The 21,203-nt window shown below is 35.9% G+C and overlaps 1 protein-coding gene across 2 annotated transcripts in view; it reads left to right on the top strand.

Moving 5' to 3' along the window:
• The window catches only part of LOC110453593, a 183,892-nt gene extending 164,050 nt beyond the window's left edge, over positions 1 to 19,842 (top strand). The window contains exon 5 of one of the 2 annotated variants that reach the window (XM_021502586.1): positions 11,526 to 19,842. In XM_021502586.1, coding sequence (XP_021358261.1) covers positions 11,526 to 11,611 — 86 coding nt within the window. In that variant the 3' untranslated portion in view covers positions 11,612 to 19,842. The remainder of the gene's footprint in view (positions 1 to 11,525) is intronic. The other variant, XM_021502587.1, reaches the window with a different exon arrangement.
• Positions 19,843 to 21,203: the final 1,361 nt, after the last annotated feature.

The raw sequence follows: 21,203 nt of genomic DNA, 5'->3' as shown, positions 1-21,203 counted from the left end.
TTGAAAAATCCATAATCATATCTTGAATATTGTATGCCCCAACATCTTTTTGATATGATGCCCCAGAATGATGAAGACAACAATTTTTGTTTTTTTTGTAAATTGTTTAATCAATGTTTAAAAGGTTTAAATTTGAAATTTGAATGCTTCAATGTGTGCATCAAAGATCCAAAATTGTGATTCCCTGCTGCAGGACCCTTGTGCCTTTTGTATTGGTAGGAGACACAGACTTATTAGACTATAGAACTGTGGTGCCTTTTATATTTGAAGGAAACATGGTCTTATTTGGATACAGGACCCTTGTGCATCTTGTATTGGTGCAAAACATGTTCTTATTGGACTACAGGACCGTTGTGCCATAACATGTATTTTGGTGGGACACATATGCATGTTCTTACTGGACTACAGGACCCTTGTGCCTGTTGTATTGGTGCGAAACATGGTCTTATTGGACTACAGGACCCTTGTGCCTGTTCTTTTGGTGGGACACATGTTCTTACTGGAATACAGGACCCTTGTGCCTGTTTTGGTGGGACACATGTTCTAATTGGACTACAGGACCCTTATGCCTGTTGTGTCTTTCAGACACATGTTCTGATTTGGCTACACTACCATTGTCTCCAGTCACCTCCAGCCATGTGTCTTGGTGTCCATTCCCCAGACACTCAGGTTAGTCAGAGCAACCCACACAAGAAACATTGCCAGATTAAAATGGATAAAATAGTCCAGGTCTGACAAATGGAGGTCAGGGGTCAAGTGATTGTCCAAAGTCCAATTTATAATGTGTTTCCATTACTCACTCCTTGCTTCACCCATTCACCTCATTAACTTTTGACTTTTGACCACATCCATGTAACACACAAGCTTGTGACCTATGGCGCTCTGCAGGTCGTCCACAGCTACATCTCTTGTCATTTGTAAGCTTGACAGCTGTCTGTGTACACTAGGCTGATGGTGGATGTGACATGAATAGTTGTCTCTAGAACCTGCTGATGAACCGCACCCAGGACCTATTCAATGTCAGGGTACAATATTTATCACTCAAATTTCAGAAGTGATATCATAATTACCACAAGGGTACCAATAAAACAAAAAATATGCTGCATAAAAAAAAAATCTTTAAAAATCCTCTTACCCAATATTTTCACTTTCAGGGGAAATGTTTAAAGTAAATTCAATGGTAACTGATTGATGAGATCTAGTAGGTTTAAGTCTGTTGATCTAAGTGGAGGTAAAGTTAAATCTCACCATCTTACGAAGTGGGAGAAACATTTGTTAATTCTCAACATCTGATAAAATGGGGAGAAGTGTGCTAAGTCAGCCATCAAATGTCGGGGCCATATCTTCAAAACGGCTTGATACAAGCTGATCTCAGGTCCATACTCCAAAGGTCAAAGTAAACATTAACAGGTCAAAGTAAACATTAACAGGTCAAAGTAAACATTAACAGGTCAAAGTAAACATTAACAGGTCAAATATCATAAGCAAATAAATATATGTTGATGTAAGTCCATTGATAGGTGTTTGAATACTGGATGTATGTGTCATGTACAAGGCCTTGGCTGTGACTAAGAACATCAAGGTCACAGGAAGGTCAAACGAAACTTCATGGATAGATATTGATATGCCTTGTTTATCTAATCATATCTATGTTATACCATCATTCCATAATCCCCGTCTATCTTATTGTCAGGTTTGAAGTCTTGCCCACAGATTCCACATACACTAAGTTCTTTGTTGATGTACCCCGTCTATCTTACTGTCAGGTTTGAATTCTTGCCCACAGATTCCACATACACTAAGTTCTTTGTTAATGTACCCTGTCTATCTTACTGTCAGGTTTGAATTCTTGCCCACAGATTCCACGTACACTAAGTTCTTTTTTAATGTACCCCGTCTATCTTACTGTCAGGTTTGAAGTCTTGCCCACATATTCCATGTACACTAAGTTCTTTGTTAATGTACCCCCCCTCCATCTTACTGTCAGGTTCGTAGTCTTGCCCACAGATTCCACGGACACTAAGTTCTTTGTTAATGTACCCCGTCTATCTTACTGTCAGGTTCGAAGTCTTGCCCACAGATTCCACGTACACTACGTACACTAAGTTCTTTTTTAATGTACCCCGTCTATCTTAATGTCAGGTTTGAAGTCTTGCCCACAGATTCCACCTACACTAAGTTCTTTGTTAATGTACTCTGTTTATCTTACTGTCAGGTTTGAAGTCTTGCCCACATATTCCATGTACACTAAGTTCTTTGTTAATGTACCCCCCCTCCATCTTACTGTCAGGTTCGTAGTCTTGCCCACAGATTCCACGGACACTAAGTTCTTTGTTAATGTACCCCGTCTATCTTCATGTCAGGTTTGAAGTCTTGCCCACAGATTCCACGTCCACTAAGTTCTTTGTTAATGTACCCCCCCTCCATCTTACTGTCAGGTTCGTAGTCTTGCCCACAGATTCCACGGACACTAAGTTCTTTGTTAATGTACCCCCCCTCTATCTTACTGTCAGGTTCGAAGTCTTGCCCACAGATTCCACGTACACTACGTACACTAAGTTCTTTTTTAATGTACCCCGTCTATCTTACTGTCAGGTTTAAAGTCTTGCCCCCAGATTCCACGTACACTAAGTTCTTTGTTGATGTACCCCGTCTATCTTACTGTCAGGTTTGAAGCCTTGCCCTCAGATTCCACGTACACTAAGTTCTTTGTTAATGTCCCCTGTTTATCTTACTGTCAGGTTTGAAGTCTTGCCCACGGATTCCACGTACACTAAGTTCTTTGTTAATGTCCCCTGTCTATCCTACTGTCAGGTTTGAATTCTTGCCCACAGATTCCACGTACACTAAGTTCTTTTTTAATGTACCCCGTCTATCTTACTGTCAGGTTCGAAGTCTTGCCCACAGATTCCACGTACACTACGTACACTAAGTTCTTTTTTAATGTACCCCCCCCTCTATCTTACTGTCAGGTTTGAAGTCTTGCCCTCAGATTCCACGTACACTAAGTTCTTTGTTAATTTAATGTACCCTGTCTATCTTACTGTCAGGTTTGAAGTCTTGCCCTCAGATTCCACGTACACTAAGTTCTTTGTTAATGTACCCCCCCTCTATCTTACTGTCAGGTTCGTAGTCTTGCCCACAGATTCCACGTACACTAAGTTCTTTGTTAATGTCCCCCGTCTATCTTACTGTCAGGTTTGAAGTTTTGCCCACAGATTCCACGTACCCTAAGTTCTTTGTTAATGTACCCTGTTTATCTTACTGTCAGGTTTGAAGTTTTGCCCACAGATTCCACGTACCCTAAGTTCTTTGTTAATGTACCCCCCCTCTATATTACTGTCAGGTTCGTAGTCTTGCCCACAGATTCCACGTACCCTAAGTTCTTTGTTAATGTACCCTGTCTATCTTACTGTCAGGGTTGAAGTCTTGCCCACAGATTCCATGTACACTAAGTTCTTTGTTAATGTGTTGCGTGAATTGCCCTTTAGAAAAAAACAAGTGGTTCATGTTTCATTTTTAAAGACTTCTCTTTAAAGAAAAAATTATTCAGTCAGTAAAAAGGTGTCAGCACTGTAGAACGCGCTTTTTGACCAATTGGATTATCACTAAATGTGTATTACTATGAGATTTAAATGTGATGATAATGTTGAAAAAGAAGTTTTAGCATGTAAGTTTTCTGTGATAATTTCTGTTTAGGTCCTGGATTTGCAATAACTCTCTTGGCCTTTCTGATTTTGAGTAGGAAATTGAATGTGGAAACAACCCATCAAGAAATCAAGTATTTAAATGATAGAAAATATACTTATTTTAGCTGGTTTGATTGTAAGATTTGAGGAACACTATTCACATCAAGTGTTAGGATGTTAATTTGAGAAATGTTCATGTGATCAGAGAAGCTGTTAACAGTTCTATTGATGACGGCTGTACAATGAGGAACGAACTTGTCCAACATTGGACACAAGATTGACCAGGGACTCCCTGCCGTTATGGGAATCAAGGGAAAAATCAGTGTTTGTTATCGGGCTGACCCAGGCGTTACTTGGCTGGTAATAATTGTACCAAATTATGGTAGCTTTCTGAGCTGGCTTTCTCACCATTCCCTTCTCACACACCATCACATCAAGGCAAAGCTAATTGGGGTAAAATTTTCAATAACAGAGCCGAAGAAATCAATGCATCGCTAGTGTATTAATTGACAGGTCTTTACAGGGGTAGCTTACTGCTGGCCGCTAATTAATGTGATAACTAGAAGGACCTTTCTCCAACCTTACTTAGCCTAATTAAAAGGAAATTGCAGGCAGGCTCGCTGATGGGAGCCAGTGAATTGTGTTTTAGAGATGTGATGACTGCCCTGTCCATTTATTTTCGAGTTCTTTCTCCCTGTCCATCATTACACTACAGCCTAGAGAGAGATTGTTCCACCTAATCAATGCAGTCCATCAGTACTTATCATACGCTGACTTCTGCATCATTTTTCTATCATTTACTGCATCAAAACACGTCCCTTGTGAAATTGAAAAAAAAGGGATCCAAGGTCAAACAGCGAATTTTCAATTACAGCTTATTAACAGAATCAATCATCCATCATCAGGTCCTTCACATCAGGAGCATTCCAATGATTGGATATTAGAAAATGCTTTGAAGAAAAAATATTTCACAGAATTTTCTGAAGGTCAAATCATGCAATTATGGTGCATTTATAGATTTCTTCTCGTGAGAGTTTTGCAGTATGGTAGTTTACATCAGACAAGGTGCAGTATGGTAGTTTACACCAGACAAGGTGCAGTATGGTAGTTTACACCAGACAAGGTGCAGTATGGTAGTTTACACCAGACAAGGTGCAGTATGGTAGTTTAGTATGTTTGATAAGCACAAATATAAAACAAAGTTCTACACATTTCTTATATGACACAATTCCTATATGTAGTAAAAACAAAATAGCACCTTTCAGGCGCGCCATGTTTTACTGTTTATATACGTCTATCCCACTGTAGCTGTTCAATACAACAGGACTGAATAGATATAGCTTTACCTTTCTGATAAACATTCTCATATGTTTAATGACAAAAGGAAAATGGCATTGCACTTAAACAAAACATTATTAATAAAATAAGAAATTTGAAGTATTGCATTCACTAGTAAAAATTGGTTAGATCTTTAATGACAGAAGAGAAAGTAATACAAAATTCAAAGTAAAATTTCTATGAACATGATAAACAGTGAAAAACTGTATGACTTTCCTTGACAAGAAAAACAGCATTAACTTCCGTGCTTAGGAAAACAGTATGACCTACATTGACAAGAAAAAACAGTTTGACCTTCATTGACAAGGAAAAAAGTTTGCCCTTCAAATTCATTGACAAGGAAAACAGTTTGACCTTCATTGACAATAAAAAAAAATGACCTTCTAATTCATTGACAAGGAAAACAGTATGACCTATATTCACAAGGAAAACAGTTTGACCTTCATTCACAAGGAAAACAGTATGACCTTCAAATTCATTGACAAGGAAAACAGTATGACCTACATTCACACGGAAAACAGTATGACCTTCAAATTCATTGACACGGAAAACAGTATGACCTACATTCACAAGGAAAATGGTTTGATCTTCACGGACAAAGAAAACAACATGACCTTCATTGACATGAAAAAAACAGCATGACCTTCATTGACAAAGAAAACAGTTTGACCTTCAATGCCAAGGAAAAGCCGTATGACATTCATTCACAAGGGGAAATGTCAATCTGATCAAAATCATCTGTTACATGGCTCCGCCTGAACATCTGAATGTGCCGCGGCCAGGGTCACGTTCAAGTGACCTCTAGTTGAACCAATCAGAGGCGCGCTGTCAAAATTTTGCCAGCGAATCGGAATATCATGGTTGATAGATAAATAGCAAGGGGTATAGAACAGATTAGTTTTCCAAAACAAATATGGCGGCGGGAACTGACGTTTTTACCGCCCCAAGGAAAACGTACCCATTGGGTAATAATTGCGTAGGCAACACCGCCATACAGTTTTTCTTCTCTTATAAAGCTTCAAATATCTTTTTCTGTTCGGGTTTTTGACGAACAATCTCAAATAACTTCAGAACTTTCGCATCATTCTCATCAATGTCCACCATATTTGTTACAATTCTGAGCGCCCTTTTGAAAGAGGGTCTCTGATTGGTCAAAATTGAATGAGTATTTATTAATATAAAGGTCACCTGAACGTGACCCTGACGGTGGCAGATTCAGATGTTCAGGCATTGTACGAAGTTAACGAAGCCATGTAACATATGATTTTAATCAGATTGGGGGAAATGTCAACTTTCAATATCAAAATAAAACATTATAGCCTTCAATAGGGGAAAAGAAGGCATAACCTCCAAAGATTCAAGGAAACATCACTTTTCATGTTTTACACGTTACTTTAATTAATGTCACTGATTTGACCATATGTTATCTAGCATAAAAAAACAATATGTAGGTGAGCTAACTATGACAATCAAATTGAAATGGAAAATAGTCTTAAACAAATCTCTCATGTGAGATTCTATAAGGTCAGTAAGCTACATAGTTTATGCTGCTTAACTAAGTGCTCCAATCATGTGGTACAAAGACATTTTCATAAGTAAAGTGAGGAGGCATTTAGCCTAATGGAACCAAGTCAGACCCTGTGTCGTACATTGTATAGGTCCCTAGCATATAATTGAGTCATGCTGACCTTGCCCCACTTATCAATGTCAACATGGCCAGGATATAAACAACCTATGGTGAACCTTACACAATTGGAACTGTCCTTGTTCACAGGGACAAATCTCAGCTTGTTGTTGGTATTGACCCAATAGAGTGTTGCCGCTATCATTCTGTAGTTATTTATAGTGCCTATTTCTTCTTTGACTGTATGTCTGACTGTTGATCTTCATTTCGTTAATATGGGGTTTGCCCCCTTCGTCTTTCCCTTTTAGGTACCACTATCAGGTTCATGTGTCCCTATGTGGTTCCATTATCAGATTCCTGTGTCCCTATGTGGTCTTTCTATCTAATTCCTGTATTTCCATGTGGTCCCACTATCTGGTTCCTGTGTCCCTATGTGGTTCCATTATCAGATTCCTGTGTCCCTATGTGGTCTTTCTATCTAATTCCTGTATATCCATGTGGTCCCACTATCTGGTTCCTGTGTCCCCATGTGGTTCCATTATCAAAATCTGTGTATCCCTATGTGGTCTTTCTATCTAATTCCTGTATATCCATGTGGTCCCACTATCTGGTTACTGTGTCCCCATGTGGTTCCATTATCAAAATCTGTGTATCCCTATGTGGTCTTTCTATCTAATTCCTGTATTTCCATGTGGTCCCACTATCTGGTTCCTGTGTCCCCATGTGGTTCCATTATCAAAATCCGTAAGAGGTGACTAAATTTGGGATCTTATCTTTTCTCTTCTTTCTAAACAACTTTCTTCTCCCTAATGTCTCCCTTGACAATACATGTACCTCACTTTTGGCCTTTAGTTGAGCTCAGGGTTCTTTCCCCTGGCCGAGACATACCGAGTCTGAAAAAATGATAGTTTCTACTACTGCTTAACGCTCAGCAATTTAGGAGTGGGACGACTGGTTTGCCCGTTGTCAGTATAATGTGACCGGGTGGGGTGTCCTGCTGGGTGTCTTTGGCAGTATGTTTCGGTGAGGTAGCACTATGATGTCGGCATCAGTTCTGCGCTATCACAAGGAGACGAACACGAAAATATCGCAGCCTCCCAAAACACACACGTATACACTACACGCATGCATCTTGCACACAGGGAAGGTCGCCCTTAAATGACCATAACTGTTGATAGTATGTTAAACAATACTAAACCAAACCAGACCTCTCACCCTTTTGTTGTCCTGCTTTCTGGTTTCTGTCTCCCATTGTGGTTCCTGTGGTGTTTCTATCACCCTATGTGGTTTCTGTGCTGTTTCTATCACCCTATGTGGTTCCTGTGCTGTTTCTGTCAACCTATAAGGTTCCTGTGTTGTTTCTGTCCACCTATAGGTTCATGTGTTGTTTCTGTCTCCCTATGTGGTTTCTGTGCTGTTTCTGTCACCCTATGTGGTTCCTGTGTTGTTTCTGTCTCCCTATGTGGTTTCTGTGCTGTTTCTTTCCACCTATAAGGTTCCTGTGCTGTTTCTGTCTCCCGATGTGGTTTCTGTGCTGTTTCTGTCACCCTATGTGGTTCCTGTGCTGTTTCTGTCAACCTATAAGGTTCCTGTGTTGTTTCTGTCCACCTATAGGTTCATGTGTTGTTTCTGTCTCCCTATGTGGTTCCTGTGTTGTTTCTGTCTCCCTTTGTGGTTCCTGTGTTGTTTCTTTCCACCTATAAGGTTCCTGTGCTGTTTCTGTCTCCCTTTGTGGTTTCTGTGCAGTTTCTGCCTCCCTATGTGGTTCCTGTGTTGTTTCTGTCTCCCTGCGTGGTTTCTGTCTCCCTATGTGGTTCCTGTGCTGTTTTATCTCCTGTGCTGTTTCTGTCTCCCTATGTGGTTCCTGTGCTGTTTCTTTCTCCTGTGCTGTTTCGGTCCCTAGTGTTGTTTCGGTCCCTGGTGTTGTTTCGGTCCATGGTAATGTGCTGTACTGTTTCAATCATCTGTCAACATCTTAGGAACATGTGGAGCATATCAATGGAGGGAGATTAAAAAAAGCAACAACAAAAAACAAGAACAGTGCCGGTAATTTAAATGTCAGAGATAATTTGGTTGAGATCAATTCCATTTGTACTCTCAGTGTGAATGTGCAGTTTAATTAAACTTTGTCTGTAATCAATGGATACTAGTAGCAGCTCAGTGCTACAGAAATTTGGCCGTTTTTATTTCCTGCTCAAATTTAATGAAGAATAACACTGTGGATATTTTTGCTTATGACATTTCCTAGTTTCCTTTAACATTGACGAGACGGCTTGAATCTGAGGAAATATCATATATGCGCTACTTCAAAATCAAGGGAAATTAACAACAGAAATAGAAGAAATAGAAGAAATGTTATTTCACCTATAGAATACATGATTGAATAAGATGCAGTTAAGTTAAACTGCGTTTAAGGTAAATATCAGTTAAGGTAGATATCAGGTAAGGTAGATATCAGTCAAGGTAGATATCAGTTAGATATCAGTTAAGGTAGATATCAGGTAAGGTAGATATCAGGTAAGGTAGATATGAAATCCAAGACCAACAGTAAATATGTAGTTTTAATGTCCAAAACAAGATTCCTGAACACTGGGTAATAATTCAACCCTACTCTACCCAGAAGTCTACATAGATATCACTGCTTGTTTGGTCCTTATGCTTATAATGATTTGGTTCTAATAGAGGTTGACATAGACCATTCCTGTATGATAGTAAAAGTAGTTCAGTCTACAAGGAGGTTAAAATGGTGCGGCCTTTTTAAAGGTTGAAATGAACCTAAACTTGAGCTTTATATAGAAATGAGTTGTTTTATCAAAAATAGTATACAATATAACTAACATTCATATTAGTGTTTCTGGAATTTGATTGGATAATCAAAACAAGACATTGAAGGTTGAAATTACTGTGAAAAGTGAACATTGCAGAACATTTGAATATATATGATAAGGATGTTTTTCTGTAAGGGCCTGTGTGAGGTGTTCAACACCCAATTAAGTTGTGACCTCATCTTGTTGGTACCATTCAACGTAAATATAAGAAAAAATGTTTAACAGAACTGCAATTTCATGTTTTTCACGAATCAAAAGTATCCCAACGTAAAGATTCTATTATTTTTCTTGCCAAGATTGTATTTATCTCCAGAAAGCTTTTAAGAGAAAAAACATATTTAATGGTTTGGGAGAAAAAAATCGTTGTAACTTAATTAAAGCTCTCACTAAGAAGGTCTAAATGAAGCGCGTGTTTCACTAGGCCAGCTCCCCCTACCTGTCACTAGGTAGTACTGACTGACTGCTATAACAGGGATTGCTGAAGATTTAATTTGCAAGCTTATAGTCTTAATTTGATTTTATTGCCACTGAAAGGAAGTTGGTTTTAGCTTCATACCTATCACAGAAGCCTTGAACCAAAGCTGAGGTACAATTGATTCGAAAGATGTACCTTTTAACAATGCCTACCACCATAGAAAACAATTATACATCTTAAAACGTAATACAATTCCTCCGTGTTATTGATGGAAAATTGTTCTGTTAATTACTTTTTTCGTCTCATTAAAGATAAAATGTATGTTTCAGTGGTGCCCAGCGGTGTAGATAAATGCCTGTAGCTAGGTGCTTCCTTCTAATCAATGTCCAAACTCTTTCTTTCATTTTACTATTTCACAATCCTCTGAGAATTATTCCACCTCCAACTTGGAAACTTAATAAGTAATATAATTGTACCAAGTCGTCATAGTAACCAAAATTCGGCCTTGATATTTTTTTCATGTTGTGTCATTGTGTTTAATTAATTTTGATTGTAATCAGGTTATGGTTGGTACCGTAAATCTGCAAATTGTCGCTCAGGACAAAGATTTAGAGTTTTTAGATGTAGTAGTTAGTGATAACTCTGTTGTGTTGGGATAAGTGACTAATATGTATAGCCATTCTACGAACCTAATATCACTAACCTCCATTGTCTTATAGTGTTTCTAATACATTTCATCACAAATACCGATTTTGATATAATAAGGTTGCTAGGTACAGTTAAATGACAGATGGGGTGAATTTTATTAAACATGTTTTTCCTCAGACAACATAACTCATAATTTGACTATTCTCATAAATCATTGCATTGGTCGTTCTTTTGACCGATTACGCTTCGTGGCAGAGTAAAGATAGATTTCATTTCGAACAATCATGTACCTCAAAATTTTGGTGAGGGAAGTGATCGAGTAGTTCTCAAAATAACTGGACAATTTCTGAAAACTTTGAAACCTGTATCAGAAAAATTCCAGAAGTTTATTATAAGAATTCAAGTGATATTTATAAAATTGCTGGGAATTGGGAATAAGGGGGCCTGTTAGAGCAGGTACCTTTGTTTCATCAAATGCGGTAGATGATGTTGATCACATCATAACTTGATGTCAGGAGTACATTTGTAATTCAACTTTGTCGTTTGCTTCTTTTTCACTGAAACCATATAAATATTCTTTTTGTTGAGCTGATGATTTAAATTTTCAATTAAATACTGTTTAAAGATTGTTTTGACTTTATTTACAGCTGAAACAATGTGAAATATACATTATACCTTTTTGTAAATGTTAGAAAACTAGTTCTCCTTTTCGTTTTTGTACTATTTGCAGTTTTGTGCTTAATTTATACATCACCAATTTGTTTTATTATATTGTTTTGTCATTAAGTTTGGTAATCTTTTTTTGCAGAAAACATATCACACCTCATAGAACACATCATAAATGGGTGCACAATGATGATGACATTGTAACCAGCTGTTTGATAATTAAGTTGAAATGATTTTTAATAACGTCAGCTATAATGGATAAGATTGATACCATAATATATTAATATATACATGTTCTGTTTGTTTTGTTTCTTTAGGCCTGAAAGCAGAGAAGACGGACGGTAAGATTGCCACCTATATATACCGTTTTAAAAACGAACTCTATTACAAACTCTTCACCTAAAATGGTTACCTGGTAGGTCCTGGATTATCTGGTCGCCATGGTACCGGGTTTGGTTATGGGATTATCTTGTCACCATGATAACCTGGAAGGTTCTAGATTATCTTGTCACCATGGTACCTGGAATGTTCCGGATTATCTTGTCATCTTGGATCAGGCTTGATTCTGGATTATTTTATCACAGCTACAACAGGGTGTAATCCAATATGGTAACAGGCTAATGTCCGGACAGATAATGAAGAGGCTTTAGAGTTGATCAGATAAGAATTGATTATGATGAAGTTCAGTTAGGGAACAGTTGCCTTTCATGTTTATTGTACATTTACTGTTTTTTTGTGTGTATGTATAATCGATTAACAAAAATTGTCTGTGAAGGAATTTATTAATATTAATATGTCAAAAGGTAAAAATATAATAATTTGAATTTGTTTGTTATAATGGAAAAATTATTTAAGAATACATTCCTCTGCTGTAGATACAGAGCTGTACTACTGCCTCCCACCTAATTCTTACATAAAATTTATCTGTGAAAATTGGATTTCATAAAAGAGAAAAATAACATTGAAATTCCCCAGATAACCCAGATAATTGTCAAATGCTCATCAAATGTCAAAACGCATTTTTATTACTTAATAACATAAACCCAAAAATTTGATATTACTAAAGTAGGTAATCTTCTTTTCACTATTATATCAAGCCTTTTTTACTTTGTTCAATCCAGCATTACGTGAAAAAAAACATTGCTGAAGTCAGTGCCTGACAGTATGTCTGCTTGCTCTCATTTAGCATTTTTTCAAATTTGTCTTCTTGAATGGTTCTGTCTTTTGTGCTGTAAAAGCCATGCCCTTTCTTCCCCAATTAATGACATTTTGTCTAAAATACATACACAGCGAACCATTGTTTCAGCCAGGCAGTTTGGAAACTTTTTTATTTTCTCTCCATGACAGCGACTCTCAACATGAAGAGCACTACAACATACTTTTATCTGAGTTATATTAATTTTGTATATCAAACGAGTGTAAAATGATCTCTTTTGGTAGTGACCTATCAGAACAGTACGTTCTATCAATTTCATTCAAAGCTGGAGATTTCCTGTTCAAATGTAAATGAAGCCACGGTAGAATAAGCGACAGTTTAGGTACATCTTTCCTTTATGTAGTAATTAAGGTATTAATCTAACTACACAATTGTTAACATTTATGTCAGCAAAAGCAGAAAAAAGTAGAATTGTATTGAGTAACCCATTCCAGAATTGCAGTTAGCCTTGCTGTCAAGCATCATGTCATTAGATTATTGCACCAAAGGTTAAGCTATTTTATCCCAAACTGCTTTGATGCAGTAACATTTTCATTGTAGTTTTAAAATGTTAGTGTACAAAAATTTAATGGGTTTCCTGTTGATTACCACTCATATAGCAGAGTACACCGATATTTTCACTTGTACATAATATTGGTATTCTGACATACTCATTAAATGTATATGGTATTCAAAGAGAAACTAATAAATATTTTCTATTTATCCCATCAACAAAGAACTCGCATGCAGTAGTTTTAATCCAACAATTAGGTTTGCACTCTGTCCGTCAGTCGTACCCCCACCAGTACTAGAAAAGGGAATATTGTTCGTATTCCATCTGTCATCTGTCTGTGTGTCCCTTTATCCAGGGCGTATATTGTTCACTCTGTCACCCACAATTAACAGATTTTGTATGCGAGTACCTGTTTGGATAGAGGAGGGTAGCATACTGAAATAGTACTCCCGTGTCCTATTATTTTCAGAGTTATGGCCCTTTGTTCAATATAATCTGTCTTCTACCATTACTAAATTTTATATGTGACTACCTCTTGGGATAGTGTGGTGTCATGTACTGAAATCAGGCCTCTTGTCCTTTTATATGCAGAGTTATGTCTCTTTGTTGTTTTTTGATAACATAGTTTGTCTGGAGATGAGGGACCAGGGTTTGTTTGCAATATTCTGCCTCGTTGAATTCCTATCCATAAAGTAAGTGTAGGAATCTAATTCAAACAAATAAAGAAAATGTGTGTAACTGCTTCTGGATTTGTGACATAATAAAACGGGTTTATAATTGCCATTTAGGTTGGGTATGTATATTTTTTAGATAACTATGTGGTACATTCGGGAACCTCTAAGGAAGTTGTTGATTAGGCTTGGCTTCTCTAGTTGTAATGTTTCCTTCTGGATATATATGTCTAGATCTGTTTGTCGCAGGGGGTGCTTCCTGCTATAATTGATGAGGGAAGGGACCATTAAAAACATTACATAAAAACATAATCGGCCCATTGCACCAAGTAAGGAAGTGTCTCAGTTCTTATTACCATACTAGGGAAAAAGTTAAAACTTTTAATTATCTCTAAATAGGTAATTAGAAGAGAAAATTGCTTCAGCCTTAATGAGAATTGGATCATCATAGCTCTTGTAAGCTTTGGCAGTTGTTAGGTAGTCTGTCAAGCTTGTATGTGATAAAGAGTATGTTGGAGATTTATAGATCCACGTTTAAAATCTCTCGGCAGTAAATCAGCCAATCAGTTGGTGTGTTGTGTCCTTATGCAGTGCTTGAACCTGCAGTAAATAGCCAAACTAGTAAAGCGATTCTTTATTCTGACTATTTAAGTTGATTTTGATAGATTTATGTGTTTCAGCTATCGATAGATATAAGTCTAATTTGTGGCAGTTTTCTCCATTAAGGCTTTTATGTAGAGTAATTGCCTTTATAAATCTCCATTTTCAAAATAATGTTTCAGACAAATATGGCTAAGATGAAAGATCTAGAACAAAAAAAGTTTCTTTCATTTTCAAAAGATACAGTACGAATGTGTTATATATCCCATCATTAGAAGGGTTTTTTAATCTGTCTATTTTGAAGAAAAGTTACAGATTATATAGATTTTTTTTAGCATTGTTGACAATATCATAAATCATTATTGATGATATTTAATACGAAACAATGCCTACTCCATTTCAGTTTACATTTATTTCTGACTAATAAGTTTTTCTCAAAAGCTTCAACTGGGCTAATCCTACAAGCAATTAGAAGGTAAAAAAAAACACTAGGCGAAGTACAAAAAAATGTTTATGTAACAGTGGCTGAATTTCAATGCCGCTATCTAGTTTCAAATTCCTACCTGTGATGTAAGTATGTACAGGTGTACACTTAGAGGTAAATAATGACGGGTAACAAGAGGACACAGTTAATCTACCCCTGATTTCATAGCATATTGATTTCTTACTTTAGTAGAAATTGTTTGAAATGGATACTTCAAATGGACGTGAAAAAAAGGAACTTTAACTTCAATGTTTCATGTCTGTTGAAAAAAAGGGGAAACGATATGGCCTGCAAATTCTACATTAAAAATGTGCATGATGACATTGGCAGTATAGGTAAGGTTTTGATATGTAAGACTGCTGTATATGATGTTGTGTTAAATGGTTATAGTCAATATCGATAGTCCCGATTTGTTGTCTGATGTATGTGTGTGTTCCTTAGTTGTAAAGTGTAAATCCATGCTTAGTTTTAGATAGGCCCACATTTACAATTGCAACAAGAGCTTAATCTATGATTAAGTTTTGGTTAATCATTGTTTTGGCAGAAAGACAACATTCTTCATGTACAAGATTTTCAGCTCACCTGGCACAAAGTGCCTGTGAAATGATGCCATGGTGTGATGTTCAACATCAACTTTTTTTTATTTATTAAAAAACTTTATTTCTCAGAACTAGAAAGTCCATAATCATAGTTTTCGACTTGTATGTTGCTGTGATGAAGGGCAAGGGTCATCAAATTGGTTCAACTAAATTACCTTGACCCTAGCTCTTTCAAGATCATGACTCATATTACATTAAAACATTCATATCAAAGGCTTTTAAGTATACACAACCTTATGGCCTAGCTATATAGATCATGATATTTGGCTTACAGCTGACTTGGCTAGCAGGCTTTCAGCTTTATTGAAATAATTAAAGTGACCTTGATCAACCTTCAAGGTCACAATTGCCAAATGTTTTTATCATTTAAAAGATGAATCAGGTGAATGATAAAGGCTATTGGGAATCTTATAAGTGATTTCTCCTTAAGAAGCTGAGTTTATTTATAGAGTCTACTGTTTACTTATGACAATTATGTTTACTTTATGTACAAAACATTTTTTTGGTGCATCTAATATTTATAGAAAGACTCTTTGTCAAGCGTTGAAGAGGTTTTATCTTCAGTTTTCACTGTTTTTATGGTATCTACTTAGACTTTAACCCAACAAATAAACAGAGAATTCTTTTGATTACCTGGATGTTATTGGTCGCCATGAGTACAGTAGTAAGGTGGAGATAACTCTGTAAGGAAAATATATATGTTTATCAGACAATTTTTGTGTGATATTAAAAATTAACTGAAAAATATCAAAAGATCAGTATGTAGAAACTTGTGTTACTCTCTTATGTCTTCATCCTGTTTGTGTATTGAAATAATTATAAAACACATCTTATAAAGTCTACTGTCTGTAACTGTAGTGAATATTATAGTCGATCATATCAAAAGATAAACATAAAATATAAATGGAAGAAGATGAATTAGAATTTAGGCAATTAATATTGGTGCAAGTTTATAACCATTTCCTACCAGTGTTCTGTTTGTGTTTAATCCGTGTATATGTCTAATGGTGAGTGTCCATTGTCACTGTTAATTGTCAGGCCAAAAAGACGGGTAATGCTAAGAAACAACCGAAATACTGACTATTTGCTTGTGCAAGGGTTACCAAGTGGAAAAGTTCCAAAACTGACTAATAGCATAATTAGAGCTGACCAAACCAAACCACTAGGTCAAAAATATGGATGTATATATTATGATACAGCAAAATAGATTTATGCAAATTGAACCAAAATACATACATACCATAATACTATAATTAAACATGAAATACACAGCAAATATCATCTCCGCCACACTTTGGCTGACCTTGTAGTATTTAAGGTAAAGTGTTTATTTGACGTGATTGTATCATAGTGTTGGTAGCAGATGTAGATCCCTACAGGGACACATATCATGCCATTTCGTCCAATCAGCTTGGTAACATGCTAATGGCCGACAGGTTAATTGATAATCAGAATCTAGTGGGCTGACTTAGGGGAAATATTGGGCAGGCATGAAACACTGTATGGTGCATGATTAGGCATTAAACAGTGCACCTGATGCTAATTATAAATCTCCAACTATTAACGTGGGAATTGTAATTCTACCTTTATCTTAGTTGATCTTGTTAATTGGTGATAACTCTGAATTCAAAAATTTTCTCACACTATCTGCTCCAAATTCTGCAGTTTTTACCAGGCTAACAGATTCTAGATTGAACTTGTATTAAATTAACATGGACAGGGTACATCTGATTCAACATGTATTACCTTCATCAGAAATTTATTTTTTTCCTTATTAAGACACCAAGTCTTTCTTTTTCCTTTTCTTTTTTCTTTTTATTTAATTGATTACTCCTTATAGAATACTGTTGGCATTTTCTGGATAGTTCAGTATATTTCTCCTTGGAAATTCAATAGCTAAATATGAAAGTCATTCTTGCTATGTCAATTTAATTGCAAATATCTGAGGGACAGAGAGAAATATAGTTTGAAATTTCCCCCATAAAAACCAGCCATAAGAACTACACAAATTAAGTATTGAAAATGTCAGTTATGTGGATTCTTTCATATATAAGATGAACATCTCCAGATCCATAGGATCTTAAGTATTGATAATTGGTCTTTTGCTTGCTGGGGTGGAAGGCTCTCTGGTAACCAAGTTTGTTCAAATGAATGACCTTGACCCACTTTCAAGTTCACAGGTCATATGTTTTTAAAACGTAAAGGGCCTTGATTTCAAGATCCATAAGGCCTCGAGTAAAAGCATTTTTCCTAAAAGACTATTTGAATAAATAGCTATTTACTTTTTTCAAATTAATAACCTTGAACGGCTTTCAATGTTGATATAAATCAAATGTGTTCTATCTTTCTAATGGTCTTTAAATCCTAGAGTTAGACCATTTGGTTTTGAACAGGTGAGTGATACATGCCTATGGGGCCTCTTGTTATTTATATTTTTGGTGCATTTTGTTTCCCCTTGATGTTTGTGTTTCTGGTTTGAATTAAAGATTTCATATTTACAGTTAATGTTATCTGTAGATTAATACTGTCTCACTGACTTAGTTTCAGTTCTATTTATAGATACATGTACTACTTAAATTGTCGTAGAACTCGAGGTTCAAGCCTCCTTTGGATATCTTTGGTGTAAAACTACCATCCCAAAGTTCAGTTTTAGGCTAGCTAACATAGACATTGAGTTGGAAGCTATTCAAAAACTGTTAATTGTTGAAAAACCTAATTTTCTGGTTTTTAAAGTTTATGTAGATTTAAATTTGTATTTCTATAACATACCAAAGATTGCCATGGAAACTGATGTCTCCAGGGCGGAGTTCCCGCTATCAAGTGATTCATTTTACATACCAATTGTTCTGTCTCGTGTCGAGTCATTTGAAATTTGACATAGCATGCAAAGTTAGACTGTTAATATCTAACACAATTTATGTTTAAACAAGTTCATGAATAATCTAATAATGATCGATAATTCAGTCTACAAAATATTCATGGAAAAATGTCCTAGATAATGACAACATACATATTTAAATGTCTTGTAAGCAAGATTTGTGTTATTATCAAAATGTGATGTAAGGTACAATGAAACATCATTAGTCTGGGCCGGGGTTTCTGAAAACATTCACAAATTAAAAACTATTAGGTCTAGGCCACTGTTTCTGAAAACACACAAATTCAACTTCATTAGTCCTGGCCATGGTTTTTGGAAACACGAATTCAATGTCATTAGTCCTGGCCAATGGTTTCTGGAAACACGAATTCAATGTCATTAGTCCTGGCCAATGGTTTCTGGAAATACACAAATTCAATATCATTAGTCTTGGCCATGGTTTCTGGAAACACACAAATTCAACTTCATTAGTCGTGGCCATGGTTTCTGGAAACACGAATTCAATGTCATTAGTCCTGGCCAATGGTTTCTGGAAACACACAAATTCAATGTCATTAGTCTTGGCCATGGTTTCTGGAAACACACAAATTCAACTTCATTAGTCTTGGCTATGGTTTCTGGAAACACGAATTCAATGTCATTAGTCCTGGCTATGGTTTCTGGAAACACACAAATTCAATTTCATTAGTCCTGGCCAATGGTTTCTGGAAACACACAAATTCAATGTCATTAGTCCTGGCCATGGTTTCTGGATATAATCACAAACTGATATCCAAATACTGGCAATAATGTTTCACTAAATTAAATCCAATGAGCACACTAAGTCCCTTTTAACCTAGCCTGGTTTTACAGTAAATGGATAACAATATGCTGTGGTATGTAGTACTATATATTGTTTTGTATTGTATAGTCACTAATATATTTTTTTTGTACTAAGATGGTATGTGTATGTTGAATTGTTTTTCCATGTACCTGGATATTGTTTTGTGCAATGTTACATTATATCAATATATTGTTTTGTAGTCGTCTATGATTATTTTGTAGTTGTGTATTAATATATACTGGTATATTATTTTGTAGCCATATGAATATAATAATTATTTTGTTGTCATGTATAGAGAATCTAAAACGAGTTTCCATTTACGGTCAAAAAATAGAATTCACTTTCCCTTTATAACATTTCTATGTATGTACGAGAATATGTACTCTTGTCATGTTTTCAATGTCAACATTTTGAATTCACATTTATTATCTCTAATGCGACATCATATTAACATGACCTTGAGTCTGGTATCTTAATTCAAACGTTCCAATGGGATTACATTAAGTAATACTTAAATTTCATTGGTGTATTGTATAACAGTCATGTGATTAACTTTGTTTTGTACTTTGTCGTGGTGTATCTATTATACAATAACTTTATTGATACTATGTTTTGTACTTTGTCGTGATGTATCTATTATACAATACCTTTATTGATACTTTGTTTTGTACTTTGTCGTGGTGTATCTATTATACAATAACTTTATTGATACTTTGTTTTGTAATTTGTCGTGGTGTATCTATTATGTAGGAATTATATTGTAATTTGTAGTCAGATATAATCTGGTGTATGATTTGTGATATTTACAATGGTCCTCGGTGTATACAATATTTAATACAATGGAGTATTCAGTACGCCTTGTATTCAGTTTTACATGCATTTTGTGATTTTTCCCGCTTTTCTTTGATGTTATTTCATGTGAGTAGTTTATTTTGATTGTTTACTTCTTATACAGTTTATTTTATTGATCCTGCATTTAACTGGTGCAAATTAGACTAATTTGGAAATGTTTGGTTTATTAAAGCCTGTAGTGTAATGTACTATGCTACATGTATGTATAGTATGAGTATTATTGCCACATATGTCACAATGGTTTCTGTTGCATGTATCATGACTGAATCATGAAGGTTTCTGTCGCATATATGTATCATGACACTTCCTGTCACATATACGTATCGTGACACTTCCTGTCACATATATGTATCATGAAACTTTCTGTCACATATATGTATCATGACACTTCCTGTCACATATAATTGCATCATGACACTTCCTGTCAGATATATGTATCATGACAGTTCTTTCACATACATGTATCATGACAGTTTTTATCACATATATGTATTGTGACACTTCCTGTCACATATATGTATCATGAAGATTTCTGTCTCATATATGCATCATGACACTTCCTGTCACATATATGTATTGTGACAGTTCTTTCTCATACATGTATCATTACAGTTCTGTCACATATATGTATCATGGCACTTCCTGTCACATATACGTATCATGACACTTCCTGTCACATATATGCATCATGGCACTTCCTGTCACATATATTTATCATGAGAATTTCTGTCACATATATGTATCATGACAGTTCTTTCACATATATGTATCATGACAGTGTCTGTCACATACCTGTATAATGATGGTTTCTATTATTTGTATGAGATGTTACAGTTTCTGTGACAATTTCTGTCACCTATTTGTATTTAATTAACTGTAAACTAAGGGCTTCAGTTGTTAGTTTTTAGGTCACCTGAGCTTTGCTCAAGTGACCTATTCTAATCGCTTTTCGTCCATCGTCGTCCGTCGTGCGTAAACTTTTACATTTTCAACTTCTTCTCAAGAACCAGTGAATGGATTTTTTTCAAACTTGGTCAGAATCATCCTTGGTAGATGAGGCTTCAAAATTGTAAAATTGGGATTCCTACCCCAACCCCTGGGGCCAGGGCGGGGCCCCAAAGGGAAAATTAACCAATATTTCAAAAATCTTCTTCTTCAGACTCAGAGGTACTACACTCATTTTCTCTGCGTGGAAAGAAAGATCATCAGGGGCTTTACTTAAATTGTAAATTTCAGGACCCCCGAGCTATCCGTTCTCCCTTGGGGAGGGGGTAAAGTTTACTATAGTTTATATAGGGAAATAACACTTTTGGGTATATTTTGACAACTTTCTGTAGGAAATTATTTTTACTTGGTGAGAATTATCCTTGGAGGTAGAT

This window comes from Mizuhopecten yessoensis, unplaced genomic scaffold, assembly GCF_002113885.1.
Source record: "Mizuhopecten yessoensis strain PY_sf001 unplaced genomic scaffold, ASM211388v2 scaffold7473, whole genome shotgun sequence".
Classification (NCBI taxonomy): Eukaryota; Metazoa; Mollusca; class Bivalvia; order Pectinida; family Pectinidae; genus Mizuhopecten; species Mizuhopecten yessoensis.
This window is presented reverse-complemented; position numbering and strand designations above follow the sequence as displayed.